At 31.8% G+C, this 17,231-nt stretch overlaps 1 protein-coding gene across 1 annotated transcript in view; it reads left to right on the forward strand.

Annotated features, from left to right (window-relative positions):
- Positions 1 to 17,231, forward strand: part of LOC126890488 (cingulin) — a 374,566-nt gene that overhangs the window by 68,848 nt on the left and 288,487 nt on the right. The window contains exon 2 of the mRNA XM_050659471.1: positions 3,839 to 4,027. Within this exon, the coding sequence (XP_050515428.1) occupies positions 3,841 to 4,027 (187 nt within the window). The 5' untranslated portion in view covers positions 3,839 to 3,840. The remainder of the gene's footprint in view (positions 1 to 3,838; positions 4,028 to 17,231) is intronic.

Below are 17,231 nucleotides of genomic sequence, written 5' to 3' on the forward strand. Positions count from 1 at the left end.
TATTACAAAATGTGTAGAGAAATATAAAATTACATAATATATATTTATTAAATTTGTATGATACTACTTTGACAAATTCTAATCTATTTATTTTACACTCCCTTAATTTTAAAATTTTTTCATTTATAAAGCTTATTTTTGCTGTACTTTCAGCAACAATTTTTTTTTGGTGTCAAAACAGAATTCATTTTAATGTAGGTATTTGAAATTGTAAAATTATATCAATAAAATTATTAATTTAGGATGGGGGCAGTAGAAAGAAGAATTATACTTGGAATGAAAACTTTCGCATGGGTTTGTGGTTCTTTGTAAGGATGAAGATTGCTCAGCCCAAAGATGTGGAGGAAATGTCGAATTTTCAGATATGTAGTTATTTATGCATTAACTTCATTAAGAATTAAAAAAAATCAAAATAGATAGTACCTATTTAAATTATGATTTGGCGACATTGTGGCATTATATAGAGATTAAATAGACAAAATATCAGCCTAAATGATTAACGAAAGGGAGGCATTTAGATTGTACCGGGGAGGCATTTCATCTATGAAAATATTTACCTGAAAAATGGGAGGCATTTCGATAACGACGGGTAAATCTGCTGATTCTCTGTTCGAATGGGGTCGTGCGGAAAGTCCACAGTGCGATTGCGGATCACCTAGGACCTAGACAGACCATAAGTCATTGTGTTTCAGATTGCCTAAATCGTGTATACCGTGGAAACCTCCAGGACTTTGTGGAATGCTCCCCAGAAGCAATTGAATGGATGTGTAAATTGGACATTAATATTTAGGTTCATTCATTATACAGGGTGTCCCGAAAAGATTGGTCATAAATTATACCACAGTTTCTGGGTTGTTGAAAAATAGGTTGATTGAACCTCACTTACCTATATACAATAGTGCACACAAAAAAAGTTACAGCCCTTTGAAGTTACAAAATGAAAATCAATTTTTTTTTCATATATCGAAAACTCGTAGAGATTTTTCATTGAAAATGGACATGTGGCATTCTTATGGCAGCAGCATCTTAAATAAAAATTAAAGTAAAATTTGTGTACCCCATAAAAAATTTATGGGGGTTTTCTTCCCTTTAACACCCCCAGACTTTTGTGTACGTTCCAATTTAATTATTAGTGTGGCACCATTAGTTAAACACACTGTTTTTAAAACATTTTTGCCTCTTTGAACTTTTTCGATAAGCCAGTGTTTATCGAGATATTTTGAATATTTGTCGAATCCAACACATATTTGTATATGGTTAATTACGATTATAGAGACCTGTTAATAATCTGAAAATGTATTTACAATATACATTTTTAGGTATATTTTGAAAAAGAAGCCACATCTCGATAAAAGGTGACTAATCAGGAAAAGGCTAAGAGGCAAAAAAGTTTTAAAAACACTGTGTCTAACTAATGGTACCACAATAATAGTTTAATTGGAACGTACACAAACATTTGGGGGGTTTAAAGGAACAAAACTCTCATAAAATTTTTATGTAAGTATATTAAAAAAGAAGTCGCATCTCGATAAAAACTCGCTTATCGAAAAAATACTAAGATGCAAAAAAGTTTTAAAAACGTTGTGTTTAACTAATGGTACCACAATAATGAATTAATTGGAACGTATACAAAAGTTTGGGGGGGGGTTTAAGGGATCAAAACCCCCATAAAATTATTATGGGGTGGACAAATCTCGCTATAATTTTGTTTTAAGATAATCCTGCAATAAAAATAATACGTGTCCATTTTCAATAAAAAATCTTTAATAGTTTTCGATATATTGAAAAAAATCGATTTTTATTTTGTAACTTCAAAGGGCTGTAACTTTTTTTATGAGCACATTTGTACTGAAGTAAGTTAGGTTCAATCGAACTATTTTTGACTCCAGAATGTGTGGTATAATTTATGACCAATCTTTTGGGGACACCCTGTATTTTAGTGTTTGAATAATATACAGTATGTCCCTGAAGTTGTATCCATATGGAAAACTTTTTTATTATTAATTTTACGAAAAAAAGTTATTCTTCATAAAAAGCTCTGCATGGTCCAAAACCTAAGATTCAACAATCAGATATAAAATTTTATGAATATTATACGATGTATGTCAAAAAGTTTGAATTTCACTCAAGAGTAAAGTAGCTTTAGTTTTCACAATATTGAAAATTGCTATTATGAAAAGTTGTTTGGAATTAAAAACTATATTCTAATATGCAATTACATCCTCCTAATTAAAAAATTGTTTTTTTGAAAAATTATGGATAACTAACATTATTTTCAGTTATTTCAATTCTGACAACTCTTTTATTATTAATTTTACGAAAAAAAGTGATTCTTAATAAAAAGTTCTACATGGTCTGAAACCTAAAATACAACCATCTTATGTCAAATTTTATCAATTTTATACAAGGTATGTCAAAAAATATGAATTTGGCTCAAGAGTAAACTACGTTTATTTTTCACAATATCGAAAATTGTTATTATAAAAAGTTATTAAGAATTAAAAACCATGTTTCAGTATGTAATTACATCCTTCTAATTGAAATATTTTGAACTATAAAGGTACTTTACTTTTGATCTAAATTTATCTTTTATGACACACCTCGTATAAAATCTACATAAGATGGTTGTATTTTAGGTTTTACAGTATTTTAGACCATGCAGAACTTTTCATTAAGAATCACTTTTTTCTTAAAATTAATAACAAAAGAGTTATTACAATTAAAATTACTGAAAATAATGTTAGTTATCCATAATTTTTCAAAAAAAAAAAATTTTCAATTAGAAGGATGTAATTGCATATTAGAATATAGTTTTTATTTCCAAACAACTTTTCATAATAGCAATTTTCAATGTTGTGAAAAATAAAGCTTCTTTACTCTTGAGTGAAATTCAAACTTTTTGACATACCTCGTATAATATTCATAAAATTTTATATCTGATGGTTGAATCTTAGGTTTTGGACCATGCAGAGCTTTTTATGAAGAATAACTTTTTTTCGTAAAATTATTAATAAAAAAGTTTTCCATATGGATACAACTTACAGGGACATACTGTATATTATATTTGTGTATTTATCGTACTGTGAAAGTCCAAACGCTAAATAAATAAATAAAAGCGAGCCTAGGTATATGAAGGTGTCGACACCGTCCAGTTCTAGGTCGTCAATTATTATTCTTGTAGGTGTCGGATTGCTTAACCTAGTGCAACACATAATATAATATTTGGTCTTTTAAACATGTAAGTCCCATTCTCTGTGCAGAAGCGCTTAACGACCGAAATGCTTCAGTCAGAGATTCTGTTGACCTATATTTGTTAAAGATCCATTCGTATTAATCTGCGACTCTCGAATTATTTTTCCTAATGCCAGGTTAAATGAGGGACACGATAGTCCATTACCCTGTCTTAATCCATTTTTGCAATGGAAGGGTCCTGAGAAATTGTTTTGGATTTTTACCATGCTCTCTTCTCCTGTGAGTGTAAGTTCAGTTAATTGGACAAGATGAAGTTGTATTAATTTGAACCTCTACCATAGTAAGTAGAAGTTAACCTCTATTAACTGAGTCGTATGCGGCTTTGAAGTCCACGAATATGGGGTGGGTATCGACGCCGAACTCCAGGTTTTTTCAAGGATCTACATCACTGTAAAGATCTGGTCCGTTGTTGATTTATTAGGGCGAAAACCACGCTGATATCCTCCCACTAAATCTTCGGCGTAGGTGAGGAGTCTTTTGTACAATACATTGGGCAACACTTTATGTGCCATGTCTTAATTACAATAATAATTATTCTGCATATTGTTCTAAAAAATGTGTTTGATTAGTAATGTTTTTGTTTTAGGTATGTCGGGTGTAACGTCGGCCAGTATAGGATCTACGCCCACCTTGGGAACGGTAAATCCTGGGGCGGTCGAGTTAATGGACGCAGCAGGAGGCCGAGCTCTGAAGTTTCAGACAGATACTCCACATTTGGTTAACATCGGAGGAGATAGATTAAGTACATCTGTCACTCTACATCCCATACCTCAAGGTAATTATTGTCTTTTATTTGTTATAATATACAGAGTTGGGATAAAGTATGGAACCAAGCAAATATCTTTGAAACGAAAAGAATAATATTAATGAAACTTTGCATGCAAGTACAGTGACGCGAAAGGCATCTGATGTCATATTTTTTGTTACTACTCCCTGTATATTTTTGCAGATTTTAAAACACCCTGTACACCCTGTACATTTTTGCAGATTTTAAAAGAACTTGTTATTTTTAAACGCTTTTATTTAGTTCAATAGTTTGCGTCAAATCTTTAGACGTTAATTTGACTGACTTTTCTCCAATGAAAATGAATGAAAATTTGCAGACATATGCATTCGCGGGAACAATACACGAATAGTCAATAAATTTTTTTTATATTTATTAATTGTTTAAATAAAAGAAACGATTTTAATCGAAAACGCTTAAATTCTCTTGTTTTTTACGATGTAAAAACTTTTACGGATTGTAGCTAATGATATGAACTATACATAATTTCACTTGTTACGCTAATTGTTTACGTTATGCTTCATAAATAAACAATAAAGTTTCAAATTTTTTGCCGATTCTGACTACTTTTCATGTTATTACATCATATGTTTTATACATATTTTAATAAACATGACGATATATTTTAATGTTTGAAAAGTGTAAGACTAAAAAGTAAAAAATAAAAAATATGAAAAAAAAAGTTTTTAAGAAACGCTTTTCTTTAGTTACGAGTGACTAAAATTAAAAATATAAAAAAATCAACTAAAAAGCAAAAAATTAAAAGGAATTGAAAAACTCTATTCGTTAAAGAAAAGCGTGGGGCGAAAACCGTTTATTCGATGAAGACGCACCACGCTTTTCTTTGACGAATGTGTTAGATTTTTTCAATTCTTTTTAATTTTTTGCTTTTTAGTTGATTTTTTTATAATATTTTTAATTTTAGTCACTCGTAACTAAAGAAAAGCGTTTCTTAAAAACTTTTTTTTTCATATTTTTTATTAATTCATACATACCAAGTTTGGAAGAAAAAACTATTAAAACAAGGAATAAATCTCTTTACAGTTTAAAAATAGATTAATTTATTTACGTTAGACCAATGATATTAAAAATAAAAAAAATAATTTCAAATCTTGAAAATGTTTTCTGTTCACCTCCTGACAACGTGCAAGCCTATAAATAAATTCGTGAGTCACTTTTTGCAAGATTTCTCCACGTATTAATTCACATTCATCAATTATTCTTTGTCTCAATTCCTGCAAGCATGTTGGTCGCCTAACGTAAACACGTGATTTTAGATAACCCCAAAGAAAAAAAAACAACTAACGGGTTGAGGTCCGGAGAACGAGCGGGTCACTCTATGAATCCTCTACGTCCAATCCATCGATTTGGAAAATTCACTTCCAAAAAATGAAAATTCACCATAATCGATTATCATTAATATTTCAATACGATCTTTTTTCACTTAAATGAACCATTTTTAATTCAACTTATTTCTGTCAATTAGTTCTGTAACAGTTTTACCTACTATACTAAATTCAAATATGTCATGCAGTGCATGTAAACAACAATTTTAGTCTACAGTATAGATGGTACTCGTTCTACTACGTTGTATTAATACAAAAAATTATCTAAAGACACTTTTTAACAAGTTTTTTCTACCAAATTTGCTATGTATGAATTAAAAATAACAAGTTCTTTTAAAATCCGCAAAAATATACAGGGTGTCCCATTTAAATTAAATAAGTTAAGGGTATTTCCGGTGAAACCGGAAGTAAAGTAGTAATAAAATATGTGGCAACAGATGCCTTTTGCGTCACTATACTTGCATGCAAAGTTTCATAAATATTGTTCTTTTCGTTTTAAAGATATTTGCTTGGTTCCATACTTTATCCCAACCCAGTATAGTATAAAACTAATTTTAATACTTTTACCAATGTTAGTTTATTTATATTCGTAAGTGTGCTGGAATAAACTTAGCCGCAATAGTTGGTTTTCTCGTGAACGGAATAACGTATTCGGCGTTGTTTTTACATCTTCTTGTCTGGACATGTCCCAGTCATGACAGTCTTTGACTTCTCACAAATCTTAAGCAAGCACCACACTCTCGGTGAAGTTACTTCGGCAAAGTTGACCGAAGTCCGTTGACTTGATCGCAAAAACCTCCACCGAATGGAAGTAGTCCGAGGCACAGCGAAGTCGCATAATGTGCCTGTCTACACTCGCACCTTATGCGACTTCGCTGTGCCTCGGCCTACTTCCATTCGGTGGCGGTTTTTGCGATCAAGTCAAAGGAACCGAAGTCCTTATCGCCCGGCGTGAATGTGTTCCTCGCGAAATAGAACAAGTGTGTAGTGACGGGTACTTCGGACTTCGGTCAACTTTGCCGAAATAACTTCGCCGAGAGTGAGGTGCTTGCTTTACAATATCATCGAACACGGAAATAAGACGGAGAACAGCAGTGACAGTTGCCATAGAAAGAATTTTGACCGTTAGGTGGAACTGGGCGGGGCACATAGCTAGATGGCGAATAATGCACTGGAGACCAAGACAAGAAGCATATCGGAGTAGAGGTCGTCCACCAACAATATGGTCTGATGACATTAACCGGATCGACAAAAATTGGATGCAAACAGCACAAAACAGGAATACATGAAAAAGACTGGGGGAGATCTATATCCAGCAATGGATAGATCCTGGTTGAATGATGATGATGATGACAATATCACACTCTTTATTGAATATTTACCTGGCTTAAATATTGCATAACGAATGCAATACGCGAGGAAGCCGTAATTGCCGTAAATTGGCGTAATTGGCTTATCATGCATTAAAATGAAATTATTTCCTACATAAGGTGCCAAAGGAACAAAGTTTTCAAAGAAGGACAATCTGTGTAATGTACCTTTCGCTATTTAAAGAGCCTCCACGTAAACACACCAAATCCGTTCTTGCTATCAAGGAAATTCCACCCTGAAACATCTCAGAACCTCCATTAAACAATTTCGTCTCTTTTATGTTGCTCTGTGCATACCGCTCACCTGGTCAACAACTAACTATAAGTGTTTATCAGAACTGTTTACGTTTTTTTGTCCTTCTGTTTTTAAAGATTTGTTAATTATTATTTTTTATTGTTTTTTTTTTTTTTTTTTTTTATTAATGGCTTTGACATAGCCAATTAGCCAGACTATTTGTTTTTTTTTTGTATGGTATTACAATAACAATTTTAAGTTAACATCTAAGCCTACTTATTATCTAAATTTACAGGTTGTTATAATATATTAATGAATACATTTTTCAATTTTGTGTGATATTTTTACAATTTTTAATTTTATTATCTAAGCCTATTTATAATTTAAATTTACAGGACGTTACATATTCATAAAGACATTTTAAAGTCTGCTTATTTTTTGGAAAAAGAATTTCGTTTAAATTGACAGGTAAAGGACAATTTAGATCAATTAACTTTTCATACATCACTTTAATATGTTGTCTGTACTGTCCACACTCCAATATTAGGTGCTGTAGATCTCCCATTCCACCACAGGCGCAATATGGGTTATCACTGATACCTATGCTGTGTTTGTATGCTGGGGTGAGTGCGTGATTTGACCTCATTCTGTTTATTGTTTTTATAAATAGCCTATTTGATTCTTGTTTAAACCATCTCTCATTGCGAATTAGTGGTTGGCAATTTCTAAAATTTATTCCCGTTGTACTTTGGTTATATACACGTTGCCAATTTTGTTTGCAATGGTTTTTACTGATATTATCTATATCGGTTACTGGTAGAAGTATGTTGTTTATGTTTCGTTTGGTTAAAGCTGCAGATTTTTTATTGTTAATTTAGTATTTATTGTTTCAGTTAAAACACATGTTACAGAATTAAAACGTATATTTTCTTTCGTTTTTAAAGATATCAGGGAATTCAAAAAACACAATATTATCAAAACATAAGACTATATGATTTTGATGTATACCCACCTTTGTACGTTGTTCTCCCTATAGGGTGTCTCAAACTTAACATAAAAAAACGTTTCTTTTATAGTATATAAGATGATAAGCTGAACAAAGAAGTTTGTGTAAACATTTTCCTAATAGTGTAAGTACCAAAGAAAAATGTAAAATAATAAAAAACATTAGGCGGAATCCGTTAAGGGGACACGCGCAAAATCTTGGTTCAATGCTATTTAAATTTTTTTAGAATCCTGCGAAAACTAATAAATATTTTTGAACAATCTAAACGCAAAATAAAAGATTACATTACTACCGAGGACAGAAAGTCCCTGAAAACTTCTATAATGTTTATTTTAATAAGGTACAGAGCTGAAAAATTTAGTGTGATTTTTAACCAAAATCTTTAAAAGATAAAATTGAATGTGATTTTTAATTTGGAATATTTCATTCAAAAGAAACTTTTTGTTTATTCTAAGGGACTTTCGGCCCTCGGTAATAATGTAGTCTTTCATTCTGCGTTTAAATTTTTCAAAAATATTTATTAGTGTTCTCAGGATCCGAAAATTTTTTTAAATAACATTGGTCCAACATAAAGCCTACCCCTTTAATACGATCACGAGAAAATCAATTTTTAAAATGGGCAAAATTTTTGGTGATGCAAAATTCTTGCGGTTAAGTTTATTAATACAAGTAAAACGTGTGTGGGGTAGACATATATGGATTAATTTTAATTTAATCTAATCTAATTTAAATACAAGCTCAGGGAATTTTTCCACGCTTCAATCTTCTCAATTTATTGCTGTTGTCAAGTACAGACATGGCTTCTTTATTCAGTCGATGTAGTTTATTTTCATGTTTTCAGTAAAATGTATTTACTTCACTGATCTACATATTTAATTTCCAGAATTATGTGTCGCTTGCGTCACAGTATGCGTCGGTAAAATGAGAAAAAATGTATCTGTTATCGTTTATTATTTTGGGATAGGTTCACAATAAATTGTAATTAGTATTTGATACTATACAGTGAGATGAGCGCGCTAATAACCGGCAAAATAACGCAAAAGATGGAAAACTTAAGAGGCAACATTAGCGCTCGTAAAACGCGTTCCAAGATTGCGGCTTTAATTTTAAATATTTTGTCGAGATATTTGGCACACATATTCGTAATACATATAATAAAGAATTGGGGTACAGAGCCCAATTTGAGAAACATGTTGTTATGTGGAAATTACTCTATAACTATATAAAATATTGCAAAAACGAGCCTGTACCGCCATTAAGAAGAAAAAAAATACACTTTCTTCAAATAGACTTTTTTATCAGATGCTTAGATTTTATATAACATAGGAACTACTAAAAATCGATTATCTATAACCAGATATCAAACTTGACTGACTTGGCAACATTTAGCGCGCCTCTGAGTATAATAATTATTATTGTTTTTGTTAGTATAATGTCACTGCCACTGTTGTACATCCGACGCACTGTTGCCGCACTATTGAAAGTTCACAGAACTTTCCAAGAACAAAAATATTGATGACGCGCTACTGTTGCCTAATAATACATTGTGAAGTAAAAAGAGATAAAACTAGTAGAGGTGAAAATTATCGATCTATACGTATAAATTAACTAATTGATGGATTCGACCGTTACTTGATGGAAGTTCATTTTATCTCACAATAAAACACTGAAAACTTTTGTTTTCTATACTTCCACAAAATTTATTATTTACAACTATGTGACTACAGCTGTTTCGGCAGAGTGCCTTTCTCAAGTGATATAATTTACAATGTGTTTGCCTTTTTACGTCTCTAACTGAAGAGGTTGAGGAGTGGGGAGCTGTTTGTCTCGAGTTGGTCATCCAGAATTATATCTGTATTTTTCAGTTTATTAATTTCCATAGATTCTAAAAAAGATAGCTTAAGGCCTTTATTTTGGATATGCAGAATTTGAAACTCTTCATTGAAAGAATGATTATGATCTAGAAGGTGAAGTGCGTATGTAGAAGTGTCCGTTTTTCTATTGTTGAAAGCCCTTTTGTGTTCTGCTATCCGTTTGTCAAAAGTTCTGCCAGTTTGACCGATGTACGTTTTCGGACAGTCACCACAAGTTAGTTTGTACACACCACTCTGTAGTTGCTTTCTCTTTCGGCTTTTATTGTTCTGAATATATTTGCTTAAGTTGTTGTTAGTTCTGGAAGCTGGTATTATTCCTTTCTTTTTTATGTATCTGGCTATTTTTGTTGTTATCTTGCCAGTATATGTGAGAGAGCAGAAGGTACTGGGTTCTTTCTGTGGTGGTGGATACACTAATTTCAGGGCTTTTGTTATGGAATTTTTGATTTAACTGAGTTTAACTGTTTGTTCATTATAGCCGTTGTTTACTGCTATTTGTTTAATCATCACTAAACATCATTAAACAAATAGCAGTAAACAACGGCTATAATGAACAAACAGTTAACAAAATTTTAAATCAAAAACTCCATAAGAAAGCCCTGAAATTAGTGTATCCACCACCACAGAAAGAACCCAGTACCTTCTGCTCTCTCACATATACTGGCAAGATAACAACAAAAATAGCCAGATACATAAAAAAGAAAGGAATAATACCAGCTTTCAGAACTAACAACAACTTAAGCAAATATATTAAGAACAATAAAAGCCGAAAGAGAAAGCAACTACAGAGTGGTGTGTACAGACTAACTTGTGGTGACTGTCCGAAAACGTACATCGGTCAAACTGGCAGAACTTTTGACAAACGGATAGCAGAACACAAAAGGGCTTTCAACAATAGAAAAACAGACACTTCTACATACGCACTTCACCTTCTAGATCATAGTCATTCTTTCAATGAAGAGTTTCTAATTCTGCACATCCAAAATAAAGGCCTTAAGCTATCTTTTTTAGAATCTATGGAAATTAATAAACTGAAAAATACAGATATAATTCTGAATGACCAACTCGAGACAAACAGCTCCCCACTCCTCAACCTCTTCAGTTAGAGACTTAAAAAGACAAACACATTGTAAATTATATCACTTGAGAAAGGCACTCTGCCGAAACAGCTGTAGTCACATAGTTGTAAATAATAAATTTTGTGGAAGTATAGAAAACAAAAGTTTTCAGGGTTAGACGTCTGTGACAGGCAGGAGTATTTTATAAAATTCTTTTGTCGCAGTGACAGTTGTCATATACTCCTCCGATACGTCGAAAGACGTATCGGACTTGGATGATAGCATGATTTAAAAATGAGTATTGCTAAATCATTTTAACTAATATTTTATTATATCTTCGCCTGAATATTTGCTAAACCTGTTTCTTGCTGTTCTCTGTGACAAGTTGTAAAACATTAATTGCCATTAATGTCACCAAATGTATTTTTGCCAAGCAGCGCAAGGCATCTGACGTAAAGTACTTGACGACGGGAAATTATCAGTAGTAATTGCACAAGAGCTCTAAAATTCTATATTAATTTTAGAGATCTAGTGCAATTTGTTGCGATTATTTCATGAATAAAACTATTCAAAACCAAAATTTTATTGTAATTTATTTATGTAAGTACAGATTAGTACAATTAAACACACAGTTGTTATAAATATTTGACGGTTGAAAGTCATCACTTTTGTAATTTATTATGTATTTTCTTAAATGTGACAGTTGTCAAACTAGGAAACTGGTTGCCATTAAACAGAAACAATCTATTTAAAAAAATTCTATCGGTAATTTTCTACAGTAGATACTTCTCAGTATAATTTTAATTTGATTGGACAGAATTAAACACGTGATCAAATATCTTACTATACGATTGGAAGTTAAAATCATCAAAAAATAATCGCGCTAATTTCATTAAAACATGAACACAATACGATAAATTTGAAATAAATTAGTAAATAATATTATCTAAATATTAGTTTATTGCATGTATTATAATATATTTATTTCTGTAGCTTTCTATTGGTCAGAATCTCCTATGAATGAAATAATCGCTGTAATTTATATTTTTGTAGGTGTCTATTGGTCAGAATCTCTATGAATGAAATAATCATATAAAATCCAATTGTTGATTTTTTCTTCCTTTTGGAACTGTATTTATGCATTATCACATCAATCAGCCGTGATTTGGCCATTGTTTCAACTTGGCCTCATCTAGATATTTTCATCTATTTCTGTTATGTGCCTCTGCTATTGGCCGCAATTTCTATTTTGAGCTCGTCAAGCCGTCGCGTCGTGTTAGGCAGTCTTCTCCGGCTTCGCTTCCCCGTGGGTTCCACTGAAGCAATTTTTGTCCACCTGCTTTATTTCATTCTTGCAACATGTTCATCTCCATTTTTGCCTAAATTTTTTATAATGTCTTCCACTCCGGTTGATGTGCGAACTTCCACGTTGCTTAGTAAATTTCTCAAGCAGTTATTTCTTCCATTTAACGTTATCTCCTTAATTTTTTCCGCTGATGATTTTGTGAGCGTTAAGGTTTCTGCTCACTATTTGACGGCTGGTTAAAAGCTTTCCTTTTTAAATGTATTGGGATATTTGACATTTGTTTTAAACATGCCACTAATTTGTCCGAATGCAGCCCCACCTTACATACATTTACTCAAAATCTGCATGTTGTTCGTTTTTCTTTTCTTAAACTTCCTTTTTTTAGTGGTCGGTGGTCGGTTCACTCAGTTTGGGAATATTTCGACAGAATCATTGCTGGAGATATACAACGCATAGTTTCTACTAACCCTTATTTTTGACTGAAATAAACTTACAGTTGTGTACTTATTTAATTGAAAATAGAAAAATAATCATGAATAATGGGAGTGCATAATCATATTTTAATTTTTTTTTCTTTGGAGTTGTATGACTACGGGCCCTTCAAGGCTCATTCGCCGATTCACCAATTTTGCTCATTTATTTTACAATATATTTTTCTATACCTATCTACTTAACATTTTTTATCCTACTTATTCTACATACTTTATAAGGAATGACCACTGGTCGGTGGAAATACCACATCAGGCAAAAACACAGGTTTATTTATACAGGGTGTCCCGAAAAGATTAGTCATAAATTATACCACAGATTCTGGGGTCAAAAATAGGTTGATTGAACCTCACTCACCTATATACAATAGTGCACACAAAAAAAGTTACAGCCCTTTGAAGTTACAAAATGAAAATCGATTTTTTTTCATATATCGAAAACTCTTAGAGATTTTTTATTGAAAATGGACATGTGGCATTTTTATGGCAGCAACATCTTAAAAATTTAAGTAAAATTTGCGCACCCCATAAAAATTTTATGGGGGTTTTGTTCCCTTAAATCCCCCCAAACTTTTGTGTGCGTTCCAATTAAATTATTATTGTGGCACCATTAGTTAAACACATTATTTTTAAAACTTTTTTGCCTCTTAGTACTTTTTCGATAAGCCAGTGTTTATCGAGATATTTTGAATATTTGTCGAATCCACCACATATTTGTATATGGTTAAGTACGATTATAAAGACCTGTTAATAATCTGAAAATTTATTTATAATTAACATTTTTAGGTATATTTTGAAAAAGAAGCTACATCTCGATAAAAGGTGACTTATGAACAAAAGACTAAGAGGCAAAAGTTTTAAAAATACTGTGTTTAACTAATGGTACCGCAATAATAGTTTAATTGGAACGTCCACAAACATTTGGGGGGTTTAAAGGAACAAAACCCCCATACAATTTTTACGTAAATATATTGAGAAAAAAGCCGCATCTCAATAAAAACTGGCTTATTGAAAAAATATTAAGAGGCAAAAAGTTTTAAAAACGTTGTGTTTAACTAATGGTACCACAATAATGAATTAATTGGAACGTACACAAAAGTTTGGGGGGGTTTAAGGGAACAAAATCCCTATAAATTTTTTATGAGGTGGACAAATTTCACTATAATTTTGTTTTAAGATGTTCCTGCCATAAGAATGATACATGTTCATTTTCAATAAAAAATCTCTAATAGTTTTCGATATATTGAAAATAATCGATTTTCATTTTGTAACTTCAAAGAGCTATAACTTTTTTTATGAGCACATTTGTACTAAGGTAAGTTAGGTTCAATCGAACTATTTTTGACCACAGAATGTGTGGTATAATTTATGACCAATCTTTTCGGGACACCCTGTATATTATAATAGATTTTAATTTCAGTCTTTACATTGGTTAGTTTATAATTTCATTTTTATATTTTTAATATGTTCTATAAATAATTGCATTAATTCTTTATTATTAATTTGTGATAATATATTGTTATGATCTGCTTCTTATTAATTTTATATTAATTATTATTTATTTGATTAATTATTTAATTGTCGCAAATCATACATGAAAATGAATAAAAAATCTCAGGGTGCCTTTTTATACAATTAAAAAAAATCTAAATTATCTCACGTTCTACTTATCTTCTCTCGTAGGTTCAGTATCTCTTAGTTGATCCTAATCGGGATAAAATAGGGAAAAGAAAAAAAGCAAAATATTAAAATAAACATACAGAATTGTCTTTTATTTATCAAAATCAATACTCTAAAATCGATCAAATCTAAAACCTCTGGACACAGATGTCCGAATGAAATTTTTACCACTTAAATTTATTATAGTTAAAAAAAAACAATTTATCGGTTTGTTCCCGATGATTTTGGTAAAACAAACTAAACAAAACAAATTTATGTATTCGCAAGATTAGCTATACTTCCTATTTACTTTTAGAAATATTGGAATTTTAATTCATATGCTTTTTACTCAAAATTTTAGTTTCCGAACATAAAAATATCTTTCACATAAGTTGACTGACCTTTTTCTTCACTCACAAAAATGTCTTCTCGTGACCCAAAAACAGCTGTCCCTCGTTGACTATGTTAAAGGCTACTCATCAAAGCCCTCTCCGTTCTCCAGCTTCAAAACTATCAGCATACCAGCACCAATTCTCCAACGAGCCAAAGCCTCTTTTGACCAGTGCTCGATTCACACAAACTCCAAAAATTCTCTGCTCTCCTTCTCACAATAATACAGAATCAAAGAGGTATTTCGTCTCAATTTGATATGTCTCTCGTTCCACTTTTCAGCACTATTCTCCACTATCAAACAAACACTGGTACTTGCTAACTACTTATCCACGAAAACGTCGAACTGCTCCTCAGCGATGCCAAAAGCATAATGCCTTCTTTTTCAAATTCATTCAACATTCAAACCACTTTTCCCCTTCCAACTTGCCAAGAATCAGAAACATTTCTCTTTTCCATTCGACAAACAAACAGTCATTTTCAAAATTATTCCGACCATCCTAATTACTTTCGGGGAACCCTACAATATTTACTCGGGTTGAAACAAAGATATTAAAATTCCAAACTTTCTTTTAAACCATTTTTCTAGAAAATGATAATTACCTCTACCTGTGGATTCTATAGTTCCCGTAATAAACAATCTTTTTCCATTTTAAATCTAAATACATCGTCCTTTTCACTTTAATTATTCACAAAAGTCTTTAATGGTTCATCGGAAAGCTCATTAAAAAAGAAATCCACTTACATCCAAACTAAATTCTAATAAATATTTACAGATCAATATACAGGGTGTATTAAATTTATGTGCCCTCGTTATTTAAAAAAATTTTAATTCAATTTTCATTTTGCCTTTGATTGATAAATTGAAAACACAATAACATCCCCGCCTTGTTTTGAGATAAAATCAGTATAAATAAGTGCAACAAAAAAAAATGATTTTCTCTCGACAACAACACTTTTCTATTGTGTCAAAATATTGAGTCCCACCTGAAAAACAATTGCTTTCTTTTTCCCAGTGTCTGTACTTAGATGGGATATGGTAAGTTTTCGATCGAAAATTTCCTAAGTCTTTAGTCTCAAATGAATTTTCATACTTTTTGGCTACTCTGTTTTCTTCATTTATTAAATTTTCACATTCCCTCAATATTACACGCAGTTCCTTCTCCTTTTCTTCTCCACATATCAATTTTATTTCTTCTTTTTTCTTTCTTAATCTCTCAGCTTTGTTTAACTTATCGACATACCTTCTCTCATCACGATCTTGACATTTATCTTTATCCTTTTCGTCTTCACAGGAATATTCCCTCCATGATTTAAAATCATACCAAAACGAATAAAAGTGTTCCACCTCTTCCTTTGTCGAATTTTCAGTTCCTAATTTGGGCACCCGTGTTTTTTTAGACCATCGGGAGTTTAAGTCAAAATAATACGTAAACGCTTTATAAAAGTCTTTTTTTTATATCACTAGTACAAGGTAGATCATTGTCGAATTGTGGATCAACAGAATCGTACGCTCTTCTCCTACTTATATTTCCTAGAGTTTCATAAGCCATTGTTATACAGGTAAAATAGTCATCATCTGTTTTGATTTCTTCCCCTAGCGCTTTACGTTTGTCAGAATGTTGCTTTAAGACTTTCTTCCTGTAGGCAGTTTTGATAATGTCATCTGTTGCTTTGTATCTTATATTTGGAATACCTAGGACTTTGTAATGATCTTGTGACTTCCATTCTTTAGGGTCTAAACTTCTCAAATATTCTACATCGTCTTCATAGTCCACGTTTTCTGGAGTTAGTTCTTCCTCTTTGTCCTCTTTTGGAATATCAACTTCTAGTTCGATTAAGGGATGTTGCACAAAACGAAGTTCAGGTTCTCCTCCGCCTACATTTTCGTAAATAAAATAATATCTCAGCGCGACTGCTGTGCAAATACCACTTTTTTCAATTCTGGCTTCTCCCCTGTTTACTTCTTCTTCAAATAACACAGTTTCAAAGGTATCTCTTTCGCCTTCTTTTTCTATTCTGATCTCTTCTTCTTCTGGGCTCATCTCATATTTTGAGGAATCCCAAGCTTCATTTTCCTGTGTCAATCTTTTTTCTTCCTTTTCTTTTTCTGGGCTCATCTCTTCTTTTGAGGAATCCCAAGCTTCATTTTCTTTTGTCAATCTTCTTTCTTCTTTTTCTTCTTCGGGGCTCATCTCTTTTTTCGAGGAATCCCAATCTTCATTTTCTTTTGACAATCTTCTTTCTTCTTTTTCTTCTTCTGGGCTCATCTCTTTTTTCGAGGAATCCCAATCTTCATTTTCTTTTATCCATCTTCTTTCTTCTTTTTCTTCTTCCGGACTCATCTCTTTTTTCGAGGAATTCCAATCATCAATTTCCTTTGTCACTCTTTTTTCTTCTTTTTCTTCTTCTGGGCTCATCTCTTTTTTCGAGGAATCCCAGGCTTCATTGTTTTTATTTATC

The sequence above is a fragment of the Diabrotica virgifera genome, chromosome 8 (assembly GCF_917563875.1).
Source record: "Diabrotica virgifera virgifera chromosome 8, PGI_DIABVI_V3a".
In the NCBI taxonomy this organism is placed as follows: domain Eukaryota; kingdom Metazoa; phylum Arthropoda; class Insecta; order Coleoptera; family Chrysomelidae; genus Diabrotica; species Diabrotica virgifera.